The sequence below is a fragment of the Notamacropus eugenii genome, chromosome X (genome assembly GCF_028372415.1).
Source record: "Notamacropus eugenii isolate mMacEug1 chromosome X, mMacEug1.pri_v2, whole genome shotgun sequence".
NCBI classification, from domain to species: Eukaryota; Metazoa; Chordata; class Mammalia; order Diprotodontia; family Macropodidae; genus Notamacropus; species Notamacropus eugenii.
In genome coordinates this window covers 74,493,503-74,519,684 of record NC_092879.1, presented here as the reverse complement: position 1 = coordinate 74,519,684, position 26,182 = coordinate 74,493,503, and the positions used below count along the sequence as shown (strand labels likewise).

The window sequence follows — 26,182 nt, the reverse complement described above, 5'->3', positions numbered from 1 at the left end:
ATTCTGTAGAGGAGGTTCCTAGTCAGCTAAATGTTGGACTCAGGAACACTTCCAACTCTGAAATTCCTCTTCTGAAAACTTCCCCCAAATCCTATCACCCTCCTGTGATCTACTGTGCCATCTCTCACTCCCCTTTACTTACCCCACTCGCTGCCTAAGCTCACTGCAGTGCCCTGCTCTTCAGTGACCTCCACATCATTAGATCCAGGGGCTTTCTCTTAGGCCTTGGTCTCTTGACCTCTTGGCAGCATCCACCACTCCCCCGCACCCCCCCTTATGCTTCTCTTCTTTGATTACCGCACTCTCCCGCACTTCTTTTATTTCTTCCTTGTCCTATCAGCATTTCCCTCGGCTCCCACCTCTTCCTATACTCATCCATTCCCATGGCTGATGCCTACATTGAGGTCTCCAAGCTTCACTCTCTCTGCCGAGCTCAATACTCATGTCTCCCATATTCCACTGGGTGGGTAGAGGTCTTCCTTTCTAGGCTTTCATGGTTCTGAAAGCTTTCCATGTCCCTCCTGTGCTTCTGTTACTGTTTGAGCGGATCCCCAAATAGTTTTCATTCACCACTTCCTATTTCTTCCAAATCCCTTTCGGACTTGGCCATGGTCATTTGCCCAATACTCAGGAGTCCAGCCAAGCCCTGGCTGATGACCCTAGGCAGCACCTCTCAGGGCTGCCAGCTTTACTGAAGAAATTGCCCCAGACTCTTGCCACAGGTTGATGGAAGTTTTCATTTGAAAGGGACAAGCTCTCTTAACCACACTAATGATGGAGTAATGATATTAGCAGGCTCCAGAGGCGTGTAAGGAGAAAACAGCTACAGCCACTTGTGGGGGGAAAGCAATGTGCTTGGCACCATATTCTTTCGCAAGGAGCTAGAAGAGTGTTGTTTTCCCATTGACTCAATGAAGTCATTTCAAATGGTCCATAAGATTCAGGTTGGGGAAACGACTGCCCCTCCCAAAGAGAAGCCCAGAGTGAACTCGTTTACATTCGATCTGATGAATAGCCCTTGGCTCCGCACCTTTCCCAGCACTGTTCTGGGAGTGTTAAGTCTTTGGTCTACCTTACCCTAGACCACAGTGCACAGCAAAGCATCTGTCCCGCAGGTGATCTCGAGAGCCACCAAGAAGGCAGTGGGGGGGACTCTGGAAACCCCAATTGTCTGCTCTATGTCAGAGTGAGCAAAAAGCACTGTGTCTTTCTGGGCCCCCAGTTCATCCATTAAACGGGGAGAGGGGTAGATGAAATGGCCTTGAAGGCCTATTCCAGTTCTAGGTCTTGGCTCCCTACCATCCGAGACTTGGAGGATTCGGTTTCCTCTGCTTAGGGCTCCTGGATGCTTGTCTACAAAACTGCTTATGTTAAGCCACATCATACTGAAGGGCAACAGAGTAGAGTGCAAAGGACAAAAAACCTGGGATTTGGACCCAGGTCCAAATCCTACCTGTGCCTGTTTTCATATCTGCAAAATGAGGAGTGAACTAAACAATCCCCAAGGATAGCTCCTGGTACATAGTCAGTGCTTCATAAATGCTCATTGATTGATTGATTCCAACAGTAAGCCCTGTGAATCATAATCTTGACCCTGATGAAAAACTATTCTAGCATCTCATCCATAGGGAGTTCTGTAGTTGCCTTGTGTCAAGCGCGGGCTTGTGGCAACCATATTTTCAAAATATCTTCCTCCTTTTTCCCCTCTCTCCAACCCTATTGGACTTTTCAGGAAAAATTTCCCAGTTCAAGTACATGTACCCTCGAAAGGTCCAACAAAGATGGAAATCAGTAATGCCTTTGTTTAACCTCCAGCACATGGGAAGGTGAGCATCTGCTGGTCTAACCATGTGGCCGTAGTCCAATGGGACCTGTAATTAAGACTTTTTAGTAAAGAATGCATCAATGAATCCGTCATGTCAATGTGGGCACTTTCTCCGCCACTGCACATCACAGTTCTTCTCACCATGAGTGTTCTTGGTTCAGGGCAATCCTTGCCCATCCATCAGTACCTCAAAGTCCCTTGACTTTTTTCCCTTTGAACACTTCCACCACCAATGCTGATCAATGCACATATAAAATACATGGTCTTAAGGGGTCACCTGAGTATTGGGGAAATTAAAGTGACTTGCCCAAAGTCACATAGCTAGTAAGTGTTTAGAAGTGGGATTGGGACCCAAGTCTTTCCAACTCTAAGACCAGCACTCAATCCCCTGTGCCACATTCCTCTCTGTCCTTCCACAAATACTCCTCAAAGGATTTACCCACCATATGAGGGTGGGTGTTTTCCTAGGTCCACTACTCAGGCCCCCCCATCTGTCTCTGCTGTTATTACATGGCCATCATCCTTGATATCTTCTCGTTCACTTCTTGCATGCATGTTCATCAGACATCTGGCCATTATTTGGAGATGATCTGGTGAGAGTTCTTCATTTTGGAGTTAGAGTGAGGGTGAGGAGGAGACTAAGAGCCTATCATGCCAGATAACCAGATTTGGGGAAAGGAACCATTCAGCACACTCACCACAAGCATTGAATCATTTAATGAAGATAATAAAGAAAGGACATAGAAATATCCGTGCCCCATGAGCCATGTAAACAGCCCTGGGTTCCAGAATGCTTGCCTCTAGGGCATCCAGCAGTCCCATCAGACAGGAAGGATTCTGAGCTCTTAGGGCCTAAGGTTGAAATTGAATGACTTTCTCCCAGTGCTTCCATGAAGGCAGTGTCAGCTAGGCCACACCTCTTGTTGCAGTGGTGACTGGCAAATCTTCAAGGAGCCTCCATGATCACTCTGTGCTAAGTGGGCCCTGCCCCATTCATCAGTCCCTAGGCCATTAAGCAGATGTAGACTCCGAGTCATAATGTCAGAGATCCAGGGCTGGAAGGGCCCTCGGAGCCCATCTTGTCTAGCTCCCTCATTTTACAGGGGAGGAAACTGAGGACTAGGGAGTTGAAGGGACTTGCCCAAGGTCACACTGATAGGATCTGAAGCCACGTCCTCTGACTCCTTTCCACCACATGACCTCCTTTCCCATTGGGTTCTAAGCAGCCAGAGAGACTCATGCATGAATCAGTAGTGTTTTCTAGTGCTGGACAGTAGAATATGTATGAACATAATGGAACATGGGGCACATCTACACAAGGTATGCGAGAATGAAGCATCAGGGCAACTAGCCTCCATATTATATTATGGCCTCCCTAACAGGCTATAATAGAATATGGGAATCAGTTGTTACCAAATAACAGGGTGTGGAAGAAAAGCCAGACAAAGATTTCCCAGCACTTCCTGACCAGGCCTGAGGCCTATGGAGTCCCTCACTACATGGGACTTCACTAACAAGATAGTGTCCAAACCTTGTTGTGCAGCACAGACAACTGGCCGCACAAAGTCGGTGCCTGTGAACATGATCATCTTAAACATCCTCATCCCCTGCTTTGACCTCAGTTCACCAGCTGTGATGAGTGGAACAAGAAAGACATTAAAGGATCATGGGAAAAAAATAAATGAGCTTCCACTGGCTGGCTGGGGAGACAGAAAGAGGGCCTTTAATTTACTTGTGTAAATTTGTCCAGCGTCTCAGTAAAGGAATTGTTTCTCTTATCTAGTGAAATCGCGGTAAACTGAAAACATACCCCTCAGTCTTAGTTTCTTCCTCTGTAAAATGAGCCTGTGATCACCAGCATAGCTTTCTGGTGGGAAGGATATAAGTAGAGGCAATGTGGTACTGTGGAAAGAAGGATGCATTTGGAATCAGAAGACCTGAGTTCAAATGCTACTTCTTGCCCCTTACCACCTGTGTGGTTTTGAGCAAAAGTCACTCCACCTTCCCTGGGCTCCAGCTGTTCATCGGTAAAATGAGAAGGTTGCAGGAGAATCAGGCCGCCTTCAATTTTTTCCACTCGCGACCCCTTCAGCACTTCTTAAACAGTTTCTTAAATATGATGTGTGACTGCATCATGCTAAAGGACGGTGTAGATTGTATTGGAAAGCAGAAGACTTGAGTTGGAATCCCAGCTCAACCACTCTCTACCTCGGTAGGCTTCTTCACCCTCTCCCTTTGTAAGGAGACAGGTGTGTTCTGCCCTAATTATGCCAATTGTAGGGTGGCATGCCCTCTGAGAGAATACTGAGATACCAAAGAAAGAGGGGCTCCTACCTGCTTGGTTAGTAATAGGTTTGATTAGGGTTAATTAGGTTGATCAGGTTGTTTAAGAGAGTTTATTCACAAGAGGCCAGTCATCCTGGGTGGTGGCAGGACAAAGTAACAACATGGGTCCCCACACCAACCCCAGGCTGGGTCAGGTATCATACAGACACAGAAGGCAAGGCACCAGGATGGCCCAGGGTCAAGTGCAAATTTGCCCATGGGACAATTGGAGCTTCTTTGGCTGTTTATGTTTTGAGGTAGTTTACGTTCTCTGTGAGACTCTGGCCTCCCCCCCCCAACCCCCCCATACCCTTGAGTTGAGGAGTTGGACTGGGTGAGCTCCAGAGTCTTCTGAGCTACAAGCCTTGCTGTCCTTTAAGCATATCCACCAGTTCTGGAGATGGGAAGGCTGAGGGATTGACATTCCAGCTGCTAACATCTGGAGAAACGAATAACCAACCAACATGGCTTAAGAATTTGCTCTGTTCCAGGCACTCCACTCAGTGCTGGGGCCTGGTGGCAGAATGGTTAGAGGGCCAACCTCAAACCCAGGGAGCCCTGGGTGCACAGCCTGCCTCTGCCACATCCTGGCCGTGTAGCTTAGCCTCCCAGGGTTTTCAGCAGCTCTCGAAAACTGAGACACAGAGAACGAGCTGACTTGCATTGGTAGAGGGACTTTGCTCACCTGGGAGTTCCTTGTACCAATGGAATCCTGGGTCCAAGTCTCTTAAGAAGCTTATGCTGTAAGTGGTGAGATGAGCTGTGCAAATTGAGCCAACAGCAAAAGCCCATTATGATCATTACCAAGGAGTTCTGGTGATCAGTGGGCATTTATCAAACAACTGCTGTGTGCCAGTGCTAGGCACAATGTTAGGGATTGGACTGCAAGTAGAAAAGTAGTCATCCTCAAGGAGCTTCACTGTAGGAACATGTTCACAGAAAAGTCCATTTAAGATATAAAAATAAATACAAAATGACTTCAAGGTGAAGGGCTGTGACAACTAAGGGAATCAGAAAGAGTTTCTGGAACAGAGCAGCAGGCACTAGAGCTGAGCTTTGACAGGTGCTAGGGATTCCAAGAGGTAGAGATGAGGGAGAGCATTTCAGGCAGGCATGTAGCCTGTGCAAAGGCATAGAGGTGGGAGACTGATTATCAAGGTTGGAGAACAGCAAGTAGACCGGTTTGGCTAAAATGTAGTATGTATGAAGGGAGTAATATATAGGCAGCCTGAAAAGATAAGCAAGAGCCAGGCTGTGAAGGTTTTTAAATACCCAACAGAGGAATTTGTATTTCATCTTTGCTGTGATAGGGAGCCACTGAAGTTTCCTGAGTAAGGGATATGTGTCAATCATATCTCTAGGATTATCACCTTGGTAGCTGAGTGGAGGATAGATTAGGGAAAAGCAAGACTGGATGAAGAGAAACCAGTTCAAATAGGCCATAGACCAGACAAAAGACAGCAAGTTATGGTGGGAGCAGAAAGAGAAAGATGTTTGGGAGATGAGCTCAATGAGACATGACGATTGATCTGCCACAGGACACAAGTCTCAGTGAAGATCTGAGGATGACTCCCAGGTTATGAACCTGCATGACAGAGATTGGTGGCACCCTTGACAGAAATGGAGCAGTCAGGAGGAAAGGTGGCTTGGGGTGGGGGGAGGGGTGGCAGAATGCGTTTCCCACCTCCACACTTAGTAGGATTAATACTGTAGGAGTTCGAAAGAGAGAGAGAAGTCATTGTGGGATGGGCTGGAGTAGTCAGAGAAACTTCGCAGAGGAGGTGGACCTTATAAGGTGGACAGTTAGGTGGTGCTGCAGTAGATAAAGTACCAGTCCTGATGTCAGGAAGACCTGAGTTCAAAGGCATCCTCACTAGCTGTGGGGCCCTGGGCAAGTCACTTAACCCTGCTTGCCCCAGTTTCCTCCTCTATAAAATGAGCAAGAGAAAGAAATGGCAAACCACTCCAGGATCTCTGCCAAGAAAACCCCAAATGGGGGCCACAAAGAGTCAGACAAGACTGAATGACTGAATGGTGACAGCAAGAAGATTCAGATTGGCCAAAAAGTGAAAGAGGCATGTCCACACATGAGGAAAGAACATGCAAAGCACATGTGGGCAGCAGTGAGAGGGCCAGCCCGGCTGCCCAGGTCCACACTAGGGAGCAGGGAGAGAGAAGGTTAAAAAGGTTGGTTGGGCTCATCACTCAAGTAAAAAGCATTTTTAAGCTTACCGTGTGCCAGGCATTGTGCTGAATGCTTTCTCTTCAAAGTGATGGGGAGCTAGTGAAGTTTGGGAACAGAGATCTAGGGAGATGAAAGCTGTGTTTGCATAAGCTTTTCCAGTGTACCTCCTCTCCACAAAGTCTCCTGACCCTCCTTGGGTTCTCCCCATTCCTGGGCCTTCCGAGAGTGGGGAGAATTGCCATCCATCTGAGGCAGCTGGCAAACCAATACTCTGGTACCAAGGAAAGAGGCCTTTCAGATGAAGAGCTTTGTTGTTTTGTAGTCTCTCCAGGCCATTTTTCAGGCAGTCACCTCAAGGCCACAGGCAACCTTCAAACCTTTGGGAAGGTAGAGTCATTTTCTGGGACAAAGCCCCGTGAGGCCAGCCCGAGGGGCAACCCAGGGCATCCTCGCCTAAATTGCTTATTTCAGCCCAGGACCACCTCTTCCTTTGCCTGAACTATTTAAGATATTCTCTTTTGGCAAGGGAAGGTAGAACTGTGGAAGATTTCTTTAAGGTTGCTCTCCAGTCTTGTAAAGAGCTATCAAAAATTAATTGGCCCACACCAAAGTTCCAGCAGCCTACTCTGTCTGCTAGAGGACATAATGAAATGAATGATAGTGCCATCTCCTCAGGGCCAGGAATTCTTACCCACCTGAATGAGGGCTCCTCTGATTATGAAATTTTAGTTTTTCAATGAACAAAAATCGAGTTTCTCTCCTTCCCATCCCCTCCACTAGACAGAGGAAAAGACAAAACCCTCATAACCAATATTCATATTCAAGAAAAATAAATTGCCACATTGGCCATGTCCCAAAAAGCTATGTGTCATTCTGTTCTCTGTGCCAATATAGCCAGCATGCTGGGGGTGGCAGTGGTGGACCAGGGTAGAAATGTGGCCAATGAACCAAGGCTAGAACAAGTTAAAGATGAAAGGACTAATCTCGTTCAAGCATAAACCTGCACCAAGTGCCTGTTATGTGAAAGGAGATAAGCATGGTGCCTGGACCTGGGATTTCATTGGTATGGGGAACTCCCAGGTGAGGGAAATCCCTCTCTTAATGCAGGATACTGCCTTCTCTACAATTCCTAGTACTAAAGCAGGGATTCTTAACCTGCAGTCTATGGACTGCCTCAAGGTCTATGAAGAGATTTCAAGGAGTCCATATACTTGGATGAAAAAAGATTTCATCTTTCTTTTCACTAACTTCTAACTGAAATTTAGAATTTCCTTGAATTATTTCCAAACGTTATTCTGAGAGTAGGTCCATAGACTTCAGCAGACTCCCAAAGCAGTCCATGACGTTTTGAATGCCTGTCCTAAAGAGTGTCCTAGAGCACTAATAGGTTGTGACTTACCCAAGGTGATACAGTTAGCATGTACAGAGACAGGATTTGACTCTAGGTCTACCTGGCTCCCAGGTTAGCTCTTGATCCATGACATCAGCAACAGACAGAAATGAACAAGTCACGCCCCTCAAGGGACCAGGGGACAAGTCAGTATTCTAATGGAGCTGTAGCCTGCAAACAGAGATGTCAGTACTAGAACTTGAATGCAAGGGACCAGGGAAGGCCTCCTGTAGGAGGTGGCCTCTGAATTGATCAACCATAACATGCTGTGTAGATGTCAGCTGTCAGTTGGCCCCAGAGGACAGAACTAGGAACAAGGAGTGAAAGTTACCAGTAGGACGAAGAACGGCCCAACAACTAGACCTTACCAGACACAGACTCCGTTGCACTGGGAGCTCATGTTTTTCCTATCGGTGGTGCTGTCAAGCAAAGGCAGTTGACCACCTATAAGGGGGATTCCTACGTGAGTCTAGGAGTGACCCCCTTTGTGCTCTTAAGAGTCTCTAATTTCTCTCTTCCTTGCCCCTTGCTCTCGTGAGCACCAGTGGAAAAGGTGTCCCTACCAACAGTCTTTAAGAAGACTTTCTTACCCTCCGTATGTTTTCGTACTGAAATAACCTACTTGGCAAAACGTCCACATCCTATGCGGAGAGGTTATGAAGACATATAGATCAACACCGGCCTCTCAAAGGCCTCTGTATTTGCTGATTTACCTTTTAGAGTGTGGACCTTGTTGTTAAGGTCCATCTGAACCAATATACGCACAGGCTGGACCTTGGGTAGGAAATGATGAGAAAATCGGTCTTTTCTCTGTTGAGAATGCAGGTCAGTGGAGTTTGTTTTGTTCTGAAAATCAGGGTTCCTCTTTCCTACCACTAAAGGAAAATCATTCCCTGACTCCAAAAAAAGAAAACTGCTATCCGTTTCTATGCCTCTCAGTTCTTCTGGATCCCGGAGAGTTGTGACTTCAAAGTCTTCTGACCTGCAAGGGGCAGAAGATGGGAGAATGGCAGCTATATGACGTCATTCAGCAAAAGGGAAGGCTGGATGTGAAACTTACAAGACATCGCCCTCTAGTGGCCAGTGTAAATCCAATGTCATTGCCCTCTGCGTTAGGTTCTGCACTCAGTGGAGTTCCTTCCACTCATTTAGATACTCTTCCTTTCTCCATCAGTCTAGAGCATGGATAATCAGGTTGTAGCCAAGCTATTCTTACATTTCTCAATTACCCTCATTAGACAGAAGGAATTCTGGAATCCACTCCCTAAACAGCAGCACAGTCCTTGCACTGATGTCATGGAGTGGAGAGAGAGCTGAATTTGGAGTCAAAGGACCTGGGTTCAAATCTGCTACTTCTTGTATGACCTTGGATATGCCACCTAACTTCTCCAGGCCTTAATTTTCTCACATGTAAAATGAAGGGTTTAAACCCAGTGGCTTTTAATGGCCATTCTCTAGATCTCTAGATATATAGCCCTATCATTGCTAAACCACCGTGGGTGATATTTGAAAGATCATAGAAAACAAGAGAGGTACCCTCGGTCTGAAGAAGGAAAATGTTCCAATTTTTTTTGAAACAGTGAACAGAGGCTTTAAACTATAGGCTAATGAGCTTGACCTTGTTTCCTGGGAAAATTCTATGGTTTTTCATTAATGAGATGATTGCTGCATATCTAGAAAAGGAAGAGCCAGAGTGGCTTAATCAAGAACAGGTCATGCTAGAAGAACCTTAGTTCATTTTTTGACAGGGTTATAAAAATTAGTGGTTTGGAAGAATGCTGTGGATAATAATTGTCAGATAGAGTCTACTTAGATTTTAGTGAAGAATTTGATAAAGTTTTTCTAACTTTTCTTGTGGAAAAGATGGTGAGGAATATAAGCAGAAGGACTGAGAATGAATGAAATGACCAGACTCCAGAGCCATAAACAATTTGGTGTCATTTGGACAGTAGGTCTCCGCTAGGATCTCTGCTTGGCTTGGCTCTGTGCTTTTTACCCTCATTACCAAGGATTTGCATAAAGGCATGGACACTCATCAAATTTGCAAATGCCATGAAGTGGGAAGAGATAGATAACACACTGGATGGCAGAGTCAGCATCCAAAAGAATCTTGGCAGGCTAGAGTATTGGGCCAAATCTGATCAGCCAGAATTCAGTAAAACTCAATGTAAACTCTCACACTGGGGTTCAAAAACTCAGAGTACAGGTCACGGACAGTTAGATAACAGTTTGTCTGAAAATGAGCCGGAGCTTTTAATAAGGTCAGCACCAAATGTGACCATGGGCTGCATCTGCTCTCTTTAGAGGGATTAGGGTACCTGGGTCCTACGGGTTCCAAAGGCCCATTGTATGCTGGATCATGTCCAGAGAAGGGCTACATTCCGTGTCACATGACGAGGACTTGAAGAAACCGAAGATATCTAAGTTGGAGAGGTGAAGACTGAGGGGGAAATGGGAGAGCTTCCTTCTGGCATTTGAAGGGCTGTCCTGTGGAGAAGAGATCCGTTGGTTCTGTTTGACCCCAGAGGAAATGGCTGGACGTTGCAAAGAAGTCAGTTTAGGCCCAATGAGAGGAAAAAAAAGTTGAGCTGTTCCAAAGTGGCTTCCATCTCACTGGGAGTCTTCAAGTAGAGCCTTTTATGTTATACAAGTGTAGTACATTACATTCCCTACAAGGAATTCCTTTCTGATCTGGGTTACACTAGGTAGCCACTGAGGTCCCTTCCATCCCTGACATTCTGTGGTTTTTAATCATTCACGTTTTCAGAGAATGCCCAGTCAGAGCTCCTAGTTTAGAAGTGCCACAATCCTGCCCTCAGGAGGTTTACAGTGAAACTGGCTCACAGAAACAGGCAGAGAACATAAAAGGGCTTAACTGCTTGGTGCTGACCCAAAGTGTGATAAGAGTCCAAAGCAAGGCATCATGGAGCAAGTAGGGCCTGAGTCAGGACCTGAAGGATGAGTAGGATAAGTAGAAAGGAAGAAGGCTATTCGTTCCAGGTTAGGGGGACCATGTGAACAAAACTAGGCATGGGAGTTTCGCTTTATTTGGAAGGCAATAGGGAGCCATTTGGGTTCTTAGGAAGGAGAGAAGCACAACAAAAGAAGTGAGGTGGTTTAGTCTGGTGGTGTAGGGCAGAATGGTTTAGTTGGGAAAGAAGAGTCACTGAATATGAGACCAACTCAGAGGCTATTGCTGAAATTGTGAGATAATAGGAAGTGGTGACAGAAGCAACCAGCAGGCATTTATGAAGTACCTACTATGTGCTAAGCATGGGGAGCACAGATCAAAAAACAAATCTCTACTCTCAAGGAGCTTACATTCTTTGGAAGGGGATGACATGCATAATATATACAGGGTCTACGTAGAGAATAAGGAGAAAGTGACTTAACAGAAGGTATTGGGGGAAGGAGGGACCAGGGGAGGCTTCATGTAGAAGGTGGCAGGTGTATGAGCTGAGTCTGGAAGGAAGTCATAGGTCTTGTGAGGCCAAGATGAAGACAGGGTGCACTCCAGGCCTGGGAGATAGCCAGTGCAAAGGGTAGACACCAGTGTCAGAGGCTGTAGAGAGGTTCAGAAGGATGAATGAGAAAAGAGCATCAGGTCTGGCAAGTATGAGATCACTGGTGGTAATAATGATTGGAATAGGGACTGGACCTTGGACTTATTGGTTCAGCGAACACTCAATGAGGAAGCTCCTTCTACCAATTTCTACCAATACAGATTGGCACCTTCTGTATGGCTTACAGCCTTAAAGACACTAGGCACTAAAAGATTAAGTGACTTACCCAGGGTCAATCAGCCAGTGTCAGAGATGGGACTTGAACCCAGGTCTTCCTAGCTTTGAGGCCAACTCTCTCTATCCACTATGCCAATACTGCCTCTAATAATAATAATATTTGCTAACATTCAAAAAGCTCTCAAAAATTTGCAAAGCACTTGGCATATATTATTTCATTTAATCCTTGTGAGGAAACTGAGGCTAAAAGACATTAAACAACTTGCCCAAAGTCACCCAACTGGTAAACATTGGAGGCAGAATTGAACTTGTCTTCCTGACTCTAAGACCAATAACTTTGGAGTTAGACAGCAAATCATAAATGGTTAAGGAGTGAGCAGAGAGGAAGGAAAGGTGACAAGGTAGACAGCCCTTTGAGGATGGGGGAGACTTAGAAATGTTTCAAGATGACAGGGAAGGAACCATTAGATAGGGAGAGACTGAAAAGAGAGGGATGATTGAGAGCACAATCTGCTGGAGAAGATATGTGAGGGGTCAAGTTCAAGTCACTGGAGGAAAGGACATGGTGGGAAATGATGTCAAAGGGCTTTGAGATGAAGGAAAGGGGAGAAGAGGGAGGTGAATGGCCTTCATTTTCTTAGTAAAGTCAGAGGCCAGGTCCTCTACTGAGAAGGTAGCTAGAGGGGGAAGGAGGTATAGAAAGCTTTAAGAGAAAAAAAGATTTGGAACAGCTTTTGTGGGGAGTGGGATAGGGAATCAATTAGGCAGAGATAAAAAGATTGCTTTGCTGTAGTGAGGGTCCAGTTGAGGAGGATGGAGAAGGACCAAACCTAGGAGACATTTTGAAGGAAGAAACAATAGGACTTGCTACCCTATTGGTTGTAAAGAATGAAGGAGAAGTATGAGCTTGAGTTTCTAGCCTGAAAAACCAGTCAAATAATGCCTGCACTGACCGGGAATTATACCCAGTTTGGAAAGAAAACAAAGAATTCAGTCATGGATGTGTGTGGTAACTGAGGTGATGGTAGCATGTCCGTGTTGTCCAAATCCAACTCGTTGGAAATAAGAAACTCTAGGCAAAGTGGAAAATCAAGATGGGAGACAGTGACCATGTTATGTATAGTATTGAAGACATGGGGATGACAGAGAAGATCAGGGATGAGAGAAGACATGAAGAGACAGAGGATAAGCTCCTAGAATAGTAGGAGAACCAGGAACATTGAACCTAAAAAGTGCCATCAAAATAGGACGTTATTGCCAGAAGTGACCTTAGAATATAGACCATAGAAGGTAACATCCAGGAGGGCCTTTCGAACATGGGACATAGAATTTCAGATCGAGAGGAACCTCAGAGATCATCTAGTCCAACACACATTATGTAGACAAGGATAATGACAAGAAGGGAAGTGATTTTCCCCAGGTGACATAGCCAGTTTTTGGTAAATGTTCCCAGTCTCTGTCTTTGAGTTTATAGTAAGTAAGAAGTCAGAATGACATTTTTATTGCCCCAGACACCTGGTAAGGGCCATAGCAAGACGTACCTGCCGGATCCTGGACTAGATAGAACAGACAACAGCAATGAATGAGCAATGCTTCCGTGGCCCTTTTTCTGGTCTGCCATAGTTCTTCAGGATCCCACTTCTGTCTCTTTCTGTCCAATTCCTGCCCCAGAAAAAAAAATGCAGCCTGGGAAGGATGCACTGTGTCTAAGTATTTATACTCTGCCTCTTTGAGTAGCCAAAAACCAAAGGGCTATCTCAGGGTGAGCTGCTTTTTTTTCTTCTCCCTGAAGCTTTGACCACATGGAGGAATTTAGCACTATGCTCCTTGAATTATTTGACAGCAGGGAAAATGTAGCTGCCTTCCTCAGAGTCCCCTGGGATAAGCCATCCCTGGGATCAGAAGGCAGGATTGAGAGCTGGGAGGGGACCGAGAAGCTCATACTTCTCCTTCATTCTTTACAACTGATATGGTAGCAACCTCCTCAGTTTACAGAAAAGAAAACTGCAGCCCTGGAAGAAGAAGGAACTGGCCCAAGGTCATACATCTAGTAAATGGCAGTCAGGAATTGATCCCAGATCCAGAGTTCTTTCTTCTATGTAAGGCTGTCTTTCATTAGTGACCAGATAAATCACTGGCCCACTTTGGAAAGCCTGGCCTCATCTGAGCCCCAGGAAATTCTGCCACCTCAGCTGGCAACATCAGGGTTTACTAATCTTAGGGAGGTCATCCCCTGCCCACCTAACTTTCTGCCCCTGAGGATTTCAAGGCCTTTTGCTGAGATAACATTGACTTACCCTCCTAGTGCATCTGTGGCCTGGCCAGGAATGGCACTTTTCTGTTGCTCCAACTTGAGCAACCTCAGTATTCTCCTCCGTAAAATGGTTGTCCTCAATAATCTTGAAGGTCTCTTTTAGCTCTAAATTCCATGGCCCGACCTGGGAACATCAGGGATTTCATGAGGCAACCCCACTTGGAGAAACCATTGCAGAATTCAGTGTCTCCATTCAGTAGAGAATCTGCTTATGCTGACAAGCATCAGAAGAAGGAAAGCAAGGCATGTGTCCTGTAAATGCTAACGCTCGAGCTTACTCAGCCTGGTCATCTCATCCCACTGCAGAAACACACTAATGCCTGAAGTGCTGTAATAACCGAAGGCCTTGACTGTGTCACGCAGAGAATAATAAGGCTCAGATATTGTCGAAGTTGCTAGGCTTCAGATCAATCCCATTAGCAACAGGACATGGCGCCAGAAGCAGGTCGAGATCAGATAACACAGTGCTTTATGGCCCAGCAAGGGGCCCACTCTGGGTGGGAAGGCTCTGCCTCTGGGACTGATGGCCCAGCCCAGCTCAGCTAGCCTTTAGAAATGTGCTTTTGAGGGCTGTCCTGAAGGGGGTCATCCAGGTAAGTACCACCGAGAGGTGAGGAGACCTTAAATCCACAAGGAAGTAGTCCATAGGCTCCTGAGCTAGAAGGGACTTGAGAGGTCATCTAGGCACAACCCCTTGCATCTTTATGGAAGAAGAAACAGGCTCAGTGTGACTAGATGACTTACTCAGTCATAGACTAAGAAGTAACCGAGCCAGAATGGGAGATCAAGTGTCAGGCATTACTATGACCTTGAGTTCCCCCTTCCCCCACCCCCCACCCTGTTTCCTCCTCTGAGCTCTCAGTTTCTGATCTGTGAACCTCTAAGTTCAATATGTGCTCCACTGTGAGGGAGGTCCAGGTACAAAATTCATCTAGGAGCCTTCCTGCCCCGGGCCTCTTTAGCCACATGGGACTATGGCTTTGGTTCTTAAATCTGCTGCTTCCCAGGGTGGAATGAGGAAAGAAAAATGAGCTAAGGATGCACCATGCCAGTACATCACATCTGTCTGAAGATAGGCCATCTTATTTCCCCAGATCAGGTTTGCTTAAGATCAGAGTGAGGCCTAGGATGATTGGTCAATAGATGCCTACATGACTGTATGTGTTTGGGGGCTGGGAGGCAGGAGTATAAGAGGGGCTGATCACCTAGGTTCCTCCCACCACCAGTGATGGATGGGCGGGGTGGCTTCTGCAGTGGGCTTTTACCAGTGACTCTTCCATGAGCAGGCTTAGGCTGGGCAAGTCCATTCTCAGGTCTGATCTCAGACCTGTGCTCAGAAAGCTGTAGATGGCTCCAGATTTTCCACTGTGGGCTCCTGCCCCCAGGCAGCCTTACTGCTTCCACATGGGAAGGAGACTGTGTACATGCAGATGTCTCCTGCCACCCTCCACAGACCCCCCCCCCAAGGACAGGGCCCCGGTCTGTCCTGCTGCAGCTGGCTCTGGCCTCTGGACAGGGAAAAAGCGACTGAGTCGAAGGGTCACCTAGGTGTATTGTCTCCTCCTCAGCCCTCTCCTCCTCAAAGTCCTAGCTAACCAGGCCGTCTTGAAGAAAGCCTCAGTCCCCAAACCCCAGCCCTCTCAAGGGAATGGCCACACTGTGTGGGAAGAACTAGATTCACAGGTCCACTCTCGACTGGGTGAAAGCTAGGCTCACATGTCCCCTCTGCATGGTCAGGCAGGCAGGCAGGCAGCACCTATTAAGTGCCTACTATGTGCCAGTACAGTGCTGAGAACTGGCGATACAGACCAAGACAAAAGGCAGTCACTGCCCTTGAGGAGCTCACAATCTATAGGAGGGAAGGAAAAAAGCATTTATGAAATGCCTGCTGTGTGCCATGTACTACACTAAATGCTTTACAAATGTACAGCCCTGTGAGGTAGGGGCTATGGTGCTATACTTCTATGCAGAGGGAAAGCTGTGCCCACCTGTCCCCATTCTGGGGGGGATAGTGAGACTCCCATGACCATATTTTGTATGCAAGAATTACACTTGTTTGTCTGTACTGTAAAGGGGGAATGCTGTGCTCATGTGTCCACTCAGCTCAGGGGGAGAGCCATGCACATGTGTCCATGTTCAGTTATTGTTTTGGAGGATGTCCCTGGAGCAGTTCCATCAGCATTTGGTTTGTTTCTTTCCTTCATAACCATCTCATTCTAACAGCGTGGCCTGACTTGGACCAACCCACTGCATGACTGTGCATCTCACCTGTTTCCTCTCTCCACATTTTAGATTTCCCGGAAAGCTCATCATCGCTTACCATTGAAATGGAGACATAGCACTTTCCCCATCTCCTGCTTCTGCCCACTAGGTCAGTACTGGGAAAGAGTACTAGAGGAGGAGGAGGAAGTCCTCAGCCCAGTGAACCCAGGGTTCCAGTCATTTCTCTAATGTCATTTGCATAATCATTCTATAGGTCATTTCCATCAAGGGGATGCTCCAAAAGATGCCCACAGCCCCTCCATTCATATCATACTTCTCATCTTGAAACAGTTCCAAATCATATGACCAACAGTATCTGGGCTTAGAGAGAGGGGACGGTGCATGCCATAGCAACGTCACTGAAGTGAGCCCTTGGCTTTAGTTAATAAAAAGAACCCATAGCTCTGTAATGACTTGTGTATTCCTCCTATAAACACTGTCATTACACCCATTTCACAGATGAAGAAACTGAGGCTTAGCAAAGTGACTTGCCCAGTATCCCACAGCTAGTAAGTATTAGAACTGTATTCCTGACTTTATTACAAATGGGCGAGGCAGCTTTAGGGAGAGTCTGCTCTTACCAACGTCCCAGACTGAAAGACTACAAGGGATCTCGAAATGGCAGCTGCCCAACAAGAAAGGCAGCCAAGTACGGGAGAAAGAGTACTGGCTTGGGAGTCAGAGGCCCTGGGTTCGAATGCCCCATCTTACTTGACCTTCCTGGGCGTTGGTTCCTTCCTCTGATATAGGACAGGACAGGACCAGATGGACTTTGGGCTCTCTGGCTACCCTGGATCCAGTTCAGGGTATTGATTTTCCCACCATATATTTCAAGACTTATCCTAGGACAGCTTGGGCCTCTGCTTGAAATGATCGAGGTTAAATATAGGATGTTTTCTCCTGACTCCATGATACCAATTAATACCATACTCCTTCCCCCTCACAAAGAACATCCTTGCTTAGTCCCCTGAGCAAATACTGCTAACGTGCTAACTAGTAGCAGGCCAGACCATATGTGGGATTCTCCTTGGAAAGTATTTTCTTCGTGAAGAAGTGAATAGCTTTCTTTTCACAACATTCCCAAATAAACAAGCCCAATATAATTCAGCAGGGAAAGATGTAATTCTAACAGGTCTGCCAGAGAGCTCAGAGTAGCATCTTTCTGACAATGCTAGGACCACACTGGAGGAGCAGAAAGGAACTTGAGAACAGAGAACTTTAGAGCAGGGAGGTACTTAAGAACGAGAGAATGCAGGAGCCAGGGGGGGACTTAGAACAGCAAAGGTCACAGTTGGAAAGAACCATAGGATGGAGAATGTCAGAGATGGGCAAGGTCTTAGAACAGCATCTAGGTGCCTAGAATTGAGAATGTTGAAGCTTGAATAAGCCTAAGAACAAAAGAAAATCAGAACTTGGAGCCCTTTGAACAGAGACTGTCAGAAATGAGAAGGACCTTCGAGCAGATAATGTCAGAGCTGAGAGCGCCATTAGAACTTGAGAATGCCAGAGCCAGGGGGCACTTTAGAACTGAGAAGGCGATAGCTGGGAGAGACCTTAGAAAAGAAAATGTCGCATCATCTGGGGGAAACCTTAGAGCAGATCGTCATCTCCGGGGAAGCACTTTAAAACAGAAAATCTTGAGGCCAGAAGAAATATTAGAATAGATGGTGTCTGAGGTGAAAGAGACATTAGAACAGTGAGTGTCAGGGATGAAAGAGGGTACTTGGAACAAAGAATTTCAGAGCTAGAAGGGGTCTTAGTACAGAGAACGTCAGAGCTCAGAGGGCCTTAGGCAGAATTGCCTAAGAAGAGGGAATGTCTAAGAAGAGCTTAGACAGGCTCTAGAAAAGGGAGAATCATGCAGGAGAGGATTTAGAATAGAGAATGTCAGAGCCTTAGAACAGAAAATATTACAGCTGGGAGGAGATTATGGAGGGACTGCAAGAGCGGGAAAGGACCTTAGAACCAGGAGTATGAGAGCTGGGATTTGGGGGAGCACTTTACGAAATACATGCCAGTTTTTATTAATACTATTAACCTAAAGGACCTTACATTGTGCTGGGGACTACAACATGTTTCCTGATAAATTCAGGATACCCGCAAAATACAGTAATTTGGTATGTTCATAAGGTCAAATACTACTGACAACTAGGCCGGGGAATCAGGGAAGGCATCTTAAGTATGTGGTCCCCAGGGTGAGCTACACGAGCCAAGGCTTCAAGGAGGCAGAAGTGAAGAAGGCATGAAAGACATCCTGTGCAAAGTCCTGGAGACAGGAAATGAGTAGGCTACTTGGGCCTCTGACATGGGGGAGTACCTTAGGAGAGGAACCATCACAGCTGAGGAGCTTAGAACAGGAAGTAGCACATCATTGGAGGGAACTTGGAACATGACCTAGCTGGGAAAATGTTCTAACTGAAACAGAAGCTAAAAGGGCTTTAGAACATAGCCAGTTAATACTGAGAAGGACTTGAACAGAGACCTTCAGAGCTACAAGGTCTGTTTGGACAAAGAATCCATGATGAGGGGTGGGGAAGAGCATCTTAGAGCAGAAAACGCCTTAGAAATGAGAAGGTCAAAGCTAGACTTCGAGAGGTCTTGGATAAGGGAAAATCAGAGCTGAAAGTGGCCTTAGGTCAGAAAATGCACCATCTTGAAGAAACCTTAGAAACATTCCATTGTCTTTCAGAGCTGAGAATGTCACACCTGGCTGTGTCACACCTTAGTCTATGAACTGTCACAGCTTGGAGGTATATAAAAATAATTTCAGAGCCAGGAGACCTCAGAACAGGGAATGTCAGAGCTTAAAGAGACCTTGGATCACAGAATGATACATGGAAGGGGTCACATCTTGGAGAGGCAACCTTAGGACATGGACTGGCAGAGCTGAGAGGAAGTTTGGAATGGAGAATAAATATTGCAGCTTGGAGAAAGGGGAATAGTAGACCTTGAAGGCAACCTTGTTGTTCACTTGGGCCCAACCCTTCGTGATCCTGTTTGGGAATTTCTTGGCCAAGATACTGGAGTGATTTGCCATTTCCTTCTCCAATTCATTTTAGACATGAGGAAACTGAGGCAAATGGGGTAAAGTGACTTGCCTAAGGTCACACAGACAGTTAAGTCACTGAGGTCACATTTGACACCAGGCCCAGGGTTCTATTTACTGCACCACCTAGCTGCCCTTGAAGGTGACCTTAGTACAGAATATAATCAAAGCTGGAAGGGGAGTTAGAACAGAGAATGTCAGAGCTGTGGGAGAACCGAGAGAATGTCAGAGCTGGTCACTCTTGGCTGGCCTTAGATCATAGAATGCCAGGCCTGGTGAGTCCCTTATAACCAGGAATGTAGTAGCCACAACTGGCGTTAGAAGAAAAGAGAAAATCAGAACTAGAAAGAGTCATTGACCGTGGACTTCCAAGAGCTGAGAGGGGCCTTAGAAGAGAGACTGTCACATTTGGGATTTACTTTAGAAGAGGGAATGTCAGAGCTTGAAAGGACCTTAGGTCAGAAAATATCACATCCATGAGTGACTTTAGAGCAGAGAATGTTGGAGCTGGGGGTTCCCCATAACAGATAATGTAGGAGAAAGGAGAAAATCAGAACCAGGAGGAACCTTCGAATAAAAAATAGCACAGATAAAGAGAGACTTTAGAACACGGATCGTCAGAGCTGGGAGAGACCTTAGAAGAAAATGTTGAGGCTGAGAGATGTCTCCAAGTATGTTGATGCAGGGATGGGCCATTGAAAAGAAAAAAACTGAGCTAAGAGGGTCCTTAGAATAGAGCTTGTTAGACCTGGAAGGAACCTTAGAAGAGGGGATGGCAGAGAGAGGAAGGAAGATAAAACAGTGAAGGTTCAAACTGGGACCAACCTTTGAACAGAGAGTGTCCGAGTCGGGTCGTACCTTAGAACGTGCAATGTCAACTCTCAAAGCTCTCTTCAGAACAGGGAAGGTTGGGTCTGATAGAAACCACAGAATACAGAATGTCACAGTTGGAAGAGATCTTAAAACAGTGAGGACAGGGATTGGGGATGCCCTATACCAGAGAATGAGGCAGCTAGGGTGCTGAATGGCTAGAGTGCTGGGTCTGAAGTCAGGAAGACAAAATCTGGCCACAGACAATGACTAGCTGTATGACCTTGAGCAAGTCTTGCTTGCCTTAATCCACTGGAAAAGGAAAGGGAAAACCACTCTACTTTGTTTGCCGAGAAAACCACATGGACAATATTGATGGGCTATGTCCCACAGGGTCACCAAGAGTCACATACAACCAAACAATACCAACGTAGGAGCCAGGATAGGCTAGGAGAAAATCCGAACTAAGTGGGACTTTAGAATACTCACATATATGTCACATCTAGAAGAGACCTTCCATATAAACTGTAAGAACTAGGGCCAGAGAATATCACAAATCTTGGAAGGACCTTGCAACATGGACTCCAAAATGGCACCTTCAATGGGTGATGTCAGAGCTGGAAGGGCTCTTAGAACACCAAGTATCCCAGCTGGGAGGGACTTCTGTCTACAAATCACTTTCCTTATAACCCCATTTAACGATGTGATATGATTTGGCCATAACTTACGTCAGAGACAAGATCTGGCTCCCCCACTCACCCCTTGTTTGCTCACCCAAGTATGTCTTATTTTTTGTTCTCAGGTCCCCATCACCTCTCCTTCCTATAAGGCTGGCAGAGTTCAAGATCTGGAGATGCCCAGTGTTCAAAACGACCCCACGGTGGAGTATGATTGGATCCCAACCCTCACAGTCTGGAAATACCCCATCCCATGCCTGATGTGCCGATTTTTCAGGGCTTTCCAAGCCCCTTTCTCATGTAGTGACTCCACTAGGCAGGTTGATGGCCACTGGTCCGGGCCAATCCGCCCTCGCCTCTTTTTCCTTTATCCCCAATCAGTGAGGGCCTTAATGCAACACCGGGCTTCTTTCCATTTGCTCTGGCACGCCCCTTGACCTGGGAAGCCCAGGAAGCCCCTGCACTGTGGTGTGTGAGGGGCATTTGAGTATGTGTGCTGCATGCGCCTCATGTGTGTGTGTGTGTGTGTGTGTGTGTGTGTGTGTGTGTGTGTGTGCATTTATGCAGATGCAAAAGTACATGTATGGGTGCAGGCTGTGTACATAAACTGGCATTAAGGTAAATGGCTGATCACGGGAAGAACCAAGATGGAGAACCAAGGCTGGAGCATTGCTTGGAGCCTCTGTGGAGACACAAGCTTTCCCATCCCCACCCCAAATTGGCTGACCTCTTGAGACCAGGCAGAACCTTCCAATGTCTGAGAGAGTTTCACTTGCTGAAAAGGCCTAGGGACCTACAGCACTATGGGAAACCTCCGCCAGCCCATTTTCCCTCCTCAGCCCCAAGACCTCAGTCTGAGTCTGGCCCCCAAGTCTAACCCCAGCTACAATCCTTTCCCCCAAAAGAGGCAGTACTCTCGCCAACCTGCAGCTGTTCAGCAAGGGACGACTGGAGCCCTATCTCAGACAGCCCAAGAGAAAAATAACACTATACCCCAGCTCCAGAGGGCCATCATCATCATCTTGTCCACACACACACCACCCCCACATTCCATCAAAGCAGAGGAAACTGAGGCCTTGAAAAAAGAACACATTTGCCTATCCAAGTCACATGGCAGATGTAGCATCTGAACCCAGGGCCTTGGACTCACAGCCTAGTGAGTCTAGTGAGTCTCCATCCTGTTGGTAAAGGAGCTAATAGATAAACTCAGAGCAGATTCAGGGCAACAAGTGTCAGATGCTCAACCTTCCCCCCAAAAAATGTTTCCTTCCTCATGTTTCCCTCCTCCCCAACATGTTTCCCTCTTCCCCATTTCCCTCCCCCCAAAAAACAACTTCCCTCTTCCCCAACATGTTTCTCTCCTCCCCATTTCCCTCCCCCCAAAAAACCATTTCCCTTCTCCCTAACACATTTCCCTCAATCCGCAATGTTTCCTTGCATGCATGCACGCATGCACACACACACACACACACACACACACTCACTCACACATATGCACCCTGTGTTCTCAGACTATACAAACTGGTTTAATGAGGACCCAGAAATGATTGCTCTGAACTGTGGACCATGATCTTTGAGGATGATTTTTCAATCTTAACCCTGTTCTTTTCCTAAGGAAAAAGTTTCAGAGCTACCATTAGCCCTAGGGCCCCCACCACGTAAAGACTTCTGTTTACTCACCAGGGGTTAGCATATAAACATTGATAAACTGAGCAGAAACATGCCAGTCCTTTCTTTGACCTTTTCAAAGCTTCACCCGGGAGCTCCGCCATTAGGATGGCTTGGTAGTTTCCATTCATTGCCCTCTTTCCTTACAATCATCCTCTCCCTAGTCCTCTGTGCAGTGTGGGGACACTAAAGCTGTTTACCCTCTCCTAATACCTTGGAGTACTGATGCATTCGGCTTCCCTGGCAAGCCTCTTGTCCCCAGCTGCTGAGAGGAAAGCAAAGAGAAGGCCAAGGCCTACCAGGCCAGCCTTGGTGGCATGCATGGCTGTGGGAGGGAGTTCCTGGAGCTGGGCTTTCATCACAGCTTCCAGCTATGGGGTCAGACTCCAGGGGAGCTGAAACTGAAGCCCCCTGTAGTGGGGCACACCCAGAGCCCTCTGACCAAAGTGACTTCAGGGGCAAAGCTGAACTGTTATGGCAATGGTTCCGTCTGCCTAGTGGCCCAAGTTAGATATTCTTGGTCCTCTGAAAAGCCTGAAGCCAAATAACAGCCTAGAAGACTGTGTACTCACAGCTTCTGTATGTCACCCTCCAGGAAGAGAGAGAAAAGTCCACTCTCTCCTACCTTTGCAGATTTCTCCCCTTCCCTCCTACAGACCGGGAGCACAGGAGAGGAAGTGGATGAAGATCCTCACCTTAAAGGCATGGAAACAGAGGCCCTGAGTGAGAGAAGGTCCTGCAGGGAGGCAGCTGAGCCAGGATTGGAACCCGGCTCTTCCGATTCCCAATCTAGTGCCCTCTCCACCCTACCAAGCTGCCTTTTCCACCAGTGGTTCTGCTAAAGCATCTACTATCCCCAACCCCAGGCTAGATGATGTCTCCCATGCCTGGCCAATATTAGTACCCCCCTCCCAGAAGTTAAGTCACAAAGACTGTGCCAAGGAATCCTAGGAGAGCAAAGGCATAGTCAGCCCCTCACAAGCCTTTACTGGAGGGCTCCACGAGGCCATATAAGGCATCCAATATGGTCATAACCTTGGCTTTCCAGAGGTCGCCTTAGGGCTGACCATTGCACCAAGATAGACATCCTGCTGAGAAAGAGATAGTATGTTTGCTCAGAATCCTAAACTGTACAGACTTTAGAGCTGGAAGAAAGTTTAACGATCGCTTGATCTAGCGGTTCTTGACCTGGGCTCCGTGAACTTGTTTTTTGAATATTTTGATGACTGCATTTCAGTACAATTGATTTCCTTTGTAATCCTACATATTTAGTTTGACGCATCTAAGTCAATGATTTTGAGAAAGGCTCCACAGGCTTCACCGGATTGTCCGAGGGGCCCATGACATGGCAAAGGTGCGAAACGCCTAGCCTAGTCCAAGCCCACTGGAACAGGCCTGTCTTTCTTATGGACTTCATGCCACTCGGTGCTCCAGCCATTAGCCCTCATCTTTCCCATCTGTGCTGAAAGGTGCTAGTCTATCTTCTGTCCTCACCTCAGTCAGTCCAATACAGGGCTAGAATGAGAAGTTGGACCACCCCAGTATTACTCAATATCCTGTGATCACATGAACCCTTAATGCCTTTCTCCTTTATGGGGCAACAAGATGGGGATGACTTTCTTTTTTTTAGCTAGAGAAACGAAGGCTCAGAGAAGTTAGGAGCTGTCCAGTTAGGCAAGGCTGACTCAGTCAGGAACATTGTGAACACAGATGCATTAAGGCACCCCATGCCTTCTTTTGACAAAAGGGCCCCCAACATTCTCTACTGGTGACAATCACCCCCTCTGTGCATTCCTGAACCTCAACTTCTGAGGGCAGCTAAAAGTGGAAAGCACCAGAAGCTTTGGAATCAAAGACCCCAGGTCCATGGCTCAGCTCTGCCATTTCCCGGCTCTGTGACTGGACACCGAGTCGTACTTCCCTCATTTGTAAAATGAGATTGGGCTAGATGAGTTCAGAGGTCTCATTCAGCGCTAGATCCTAGGACCCAGGATCTCTTATGCGGTCTCACATCGATGTCATTTGGTCACGAATCCTCTGCTAGTCAGAAAGCATCCCAAACAAGATGATTGGAATCCTCCTTAAGACCATTTTCTTTGAAAATTCAAGGAAAGAAAAAATAGCATTTTGAGTGTGAAGGGTTGTTAGAGATTATCTGGCCCAACTGTGTCCATTAACAAATGAGGAAACAAGCCCAGAGAATGTGGGATGTCACTTGCCTGACATCCCACAGCTAGGAAGTGGCAGAGCTGGGATTTCTACCTGGGTCTTCTGCCCCCAAATCCAAGGCTCTTTCCACTATGTCTCAGTTGGCTTTGGAGGTGCAGTCCATTTGCATTTCTTTCAACACAGCCAAAATGTACAGCATCAATTAGTAACCTTTTGCATGCAAGTGAAGTGTTAACATACTAAGGAATAGGCACTTCCAAAAAGCACATAGCCAATAACCATTCACATCCCAGAGAGGGCTGAGGCTGACTCCGGGACCATACTACAAGGAAGTTTATGTGCTCTACCGGGGGCAGCCAGAAAGCACCTTCCCCAAGGTATGGGACCATACTCACAGACGTTAAAAAGAGATTGCTGAATGTAATGACCAAGAAATGGGCTTTCTGTAGCAGATAGGGGCCAAGAGGAGATGGGACAGTTGAAATGCCTTCAGGAAATAACTCCTCTCACAAACCTCCTGCTGGGTAGCCAAGATCAGGGGCCAGGGGCCAGGGCAGGAGGCTCCTGTTCTTTCTCTGTAACGTGTTCAATGGACTAGAGAGAACTGCCCCTCTGAGCAAGAAAACCAAGTCACCATTCATTCAGCAATTAAGGTCAGGTTGCCAATTTGCTACTGGTACTCCCCTCCCCCAACTTCTTGGTTTCATCTGTGCCAATGTGACTGACTGTATGTGGTGCTCTGACTCTTGCTACTGAGTATTGATCACAAAAGACTGGCAAGCTGTACTTTCCCATGTTGATATATTAAAAGTGTATGCATGGGGTTATTTCTTATAGCTGATACTATGGTCTCATTAAAAAGTTTTCGTCCACTTTCTGTCAGTTTCCACACAGCCCATTAGATGGACTGGAATAGAGCATGGGGTTCATGCGCCCCCAGGAATCTGTCACACTGATTCCACTTCCAGAATTTTATTCTGTCAGAGCTAAAAGGGACCTTTGAGATCACCAAGACCAACTCCTTTGTTTTATAGAGAAGGAAACAGACCCAGAAAGTGAAAGCAGAGAGAGGCTGCTAGGTGGCATAGTGAATAGGACGTTGGACTTTGGAGTCACGAGACCCAAGTTTGAAAATCTGTCTCAAGTATTTATTAACTTTGTGAACCTGGACAAGTCATTTGACCTCAATCTGCCTCAGCTGACATCTGTAAAAGAGGAATAGTAATAGCACCTATCTCTCAAATGACAACATATATACAGTATTTTGCAACCTTAAGGCACCATGGAAATGCTTTGATCATTCTCATTATACACCCTCATACAATTAGCAAGCCTCCATGCTTGCCTTTCAAACCCCAAAGTTCCCCTGGTTTCTCTTCCCACTTTCAGAATTAACCAAGTTTAGAACTGGTTTCAGTTCATGTCCTTATTTGAATTAAGGTTATTTAGAAGTCTGGGACAGGCAAGTTTAAATGGAAATGTTGATACTTACCCATCTAGCCAGACAGGTATTGTGCATTCAGAATCTGTGGGCTGGCACACACAAGGGAGGGGCAGAGACAGTCAAATCTAGCTGCCCACAAAGCCTGGGTTCAAATCCCAGTCTCTAACTTCTACTGACTAGGTGATATCCTCTTGGTGGACTTGCATTGGTAGGTCCAGGGACCTTCCTCATCTGGAGACTTCCCTACACCAGTGCAGTCACAGCTCTGGACCCACATGGGGGAGAAAACATCATGTGTTCCTATTCTTCCATTTTACAAACATCAAA

At 46.6% G+C, this 26,182-nt stretch overlaps 1 protein-coding gene across 3 annotated transcripts in view; it reads left to right on the top strand.

Annotated features, from left to right (window-relative positions):
* ZDHHC15 (zDHHC palmitoyltransferase 15) overlaps positions 1-21,732 on the top strand; it is a 68,595-nt gene extending 46,863 nt beyond the window's left edge. Inside the window, exons 11-12 of one of the 3 annotated variants that reach the window (XM_072626475.1) lie at positions 16,072-16,150; positions 20,700-21,732. In XM_072626475.1, the coding sequence (XP_072482576.1) occupies positions 16,072-16,118 (47 nt within the window). In that variant the 3' untranslated portion in view covers positions 16,119-16,150; positions 20,700-21,732. Of the gene's footprint in view, positions 1-1,628; positions 1,640-1,732; positions 1,911-2,483; positions 2,613-16,071; positions 16,151-20,699 lie in introns of those variants that run through there. The other 2 variants (XM_072626476.1, XM_072626473.1) reach the window with 2 other exon arrangements.
* Positions 21,733-26,182: the final 4,450 nt, after the last annotated feature.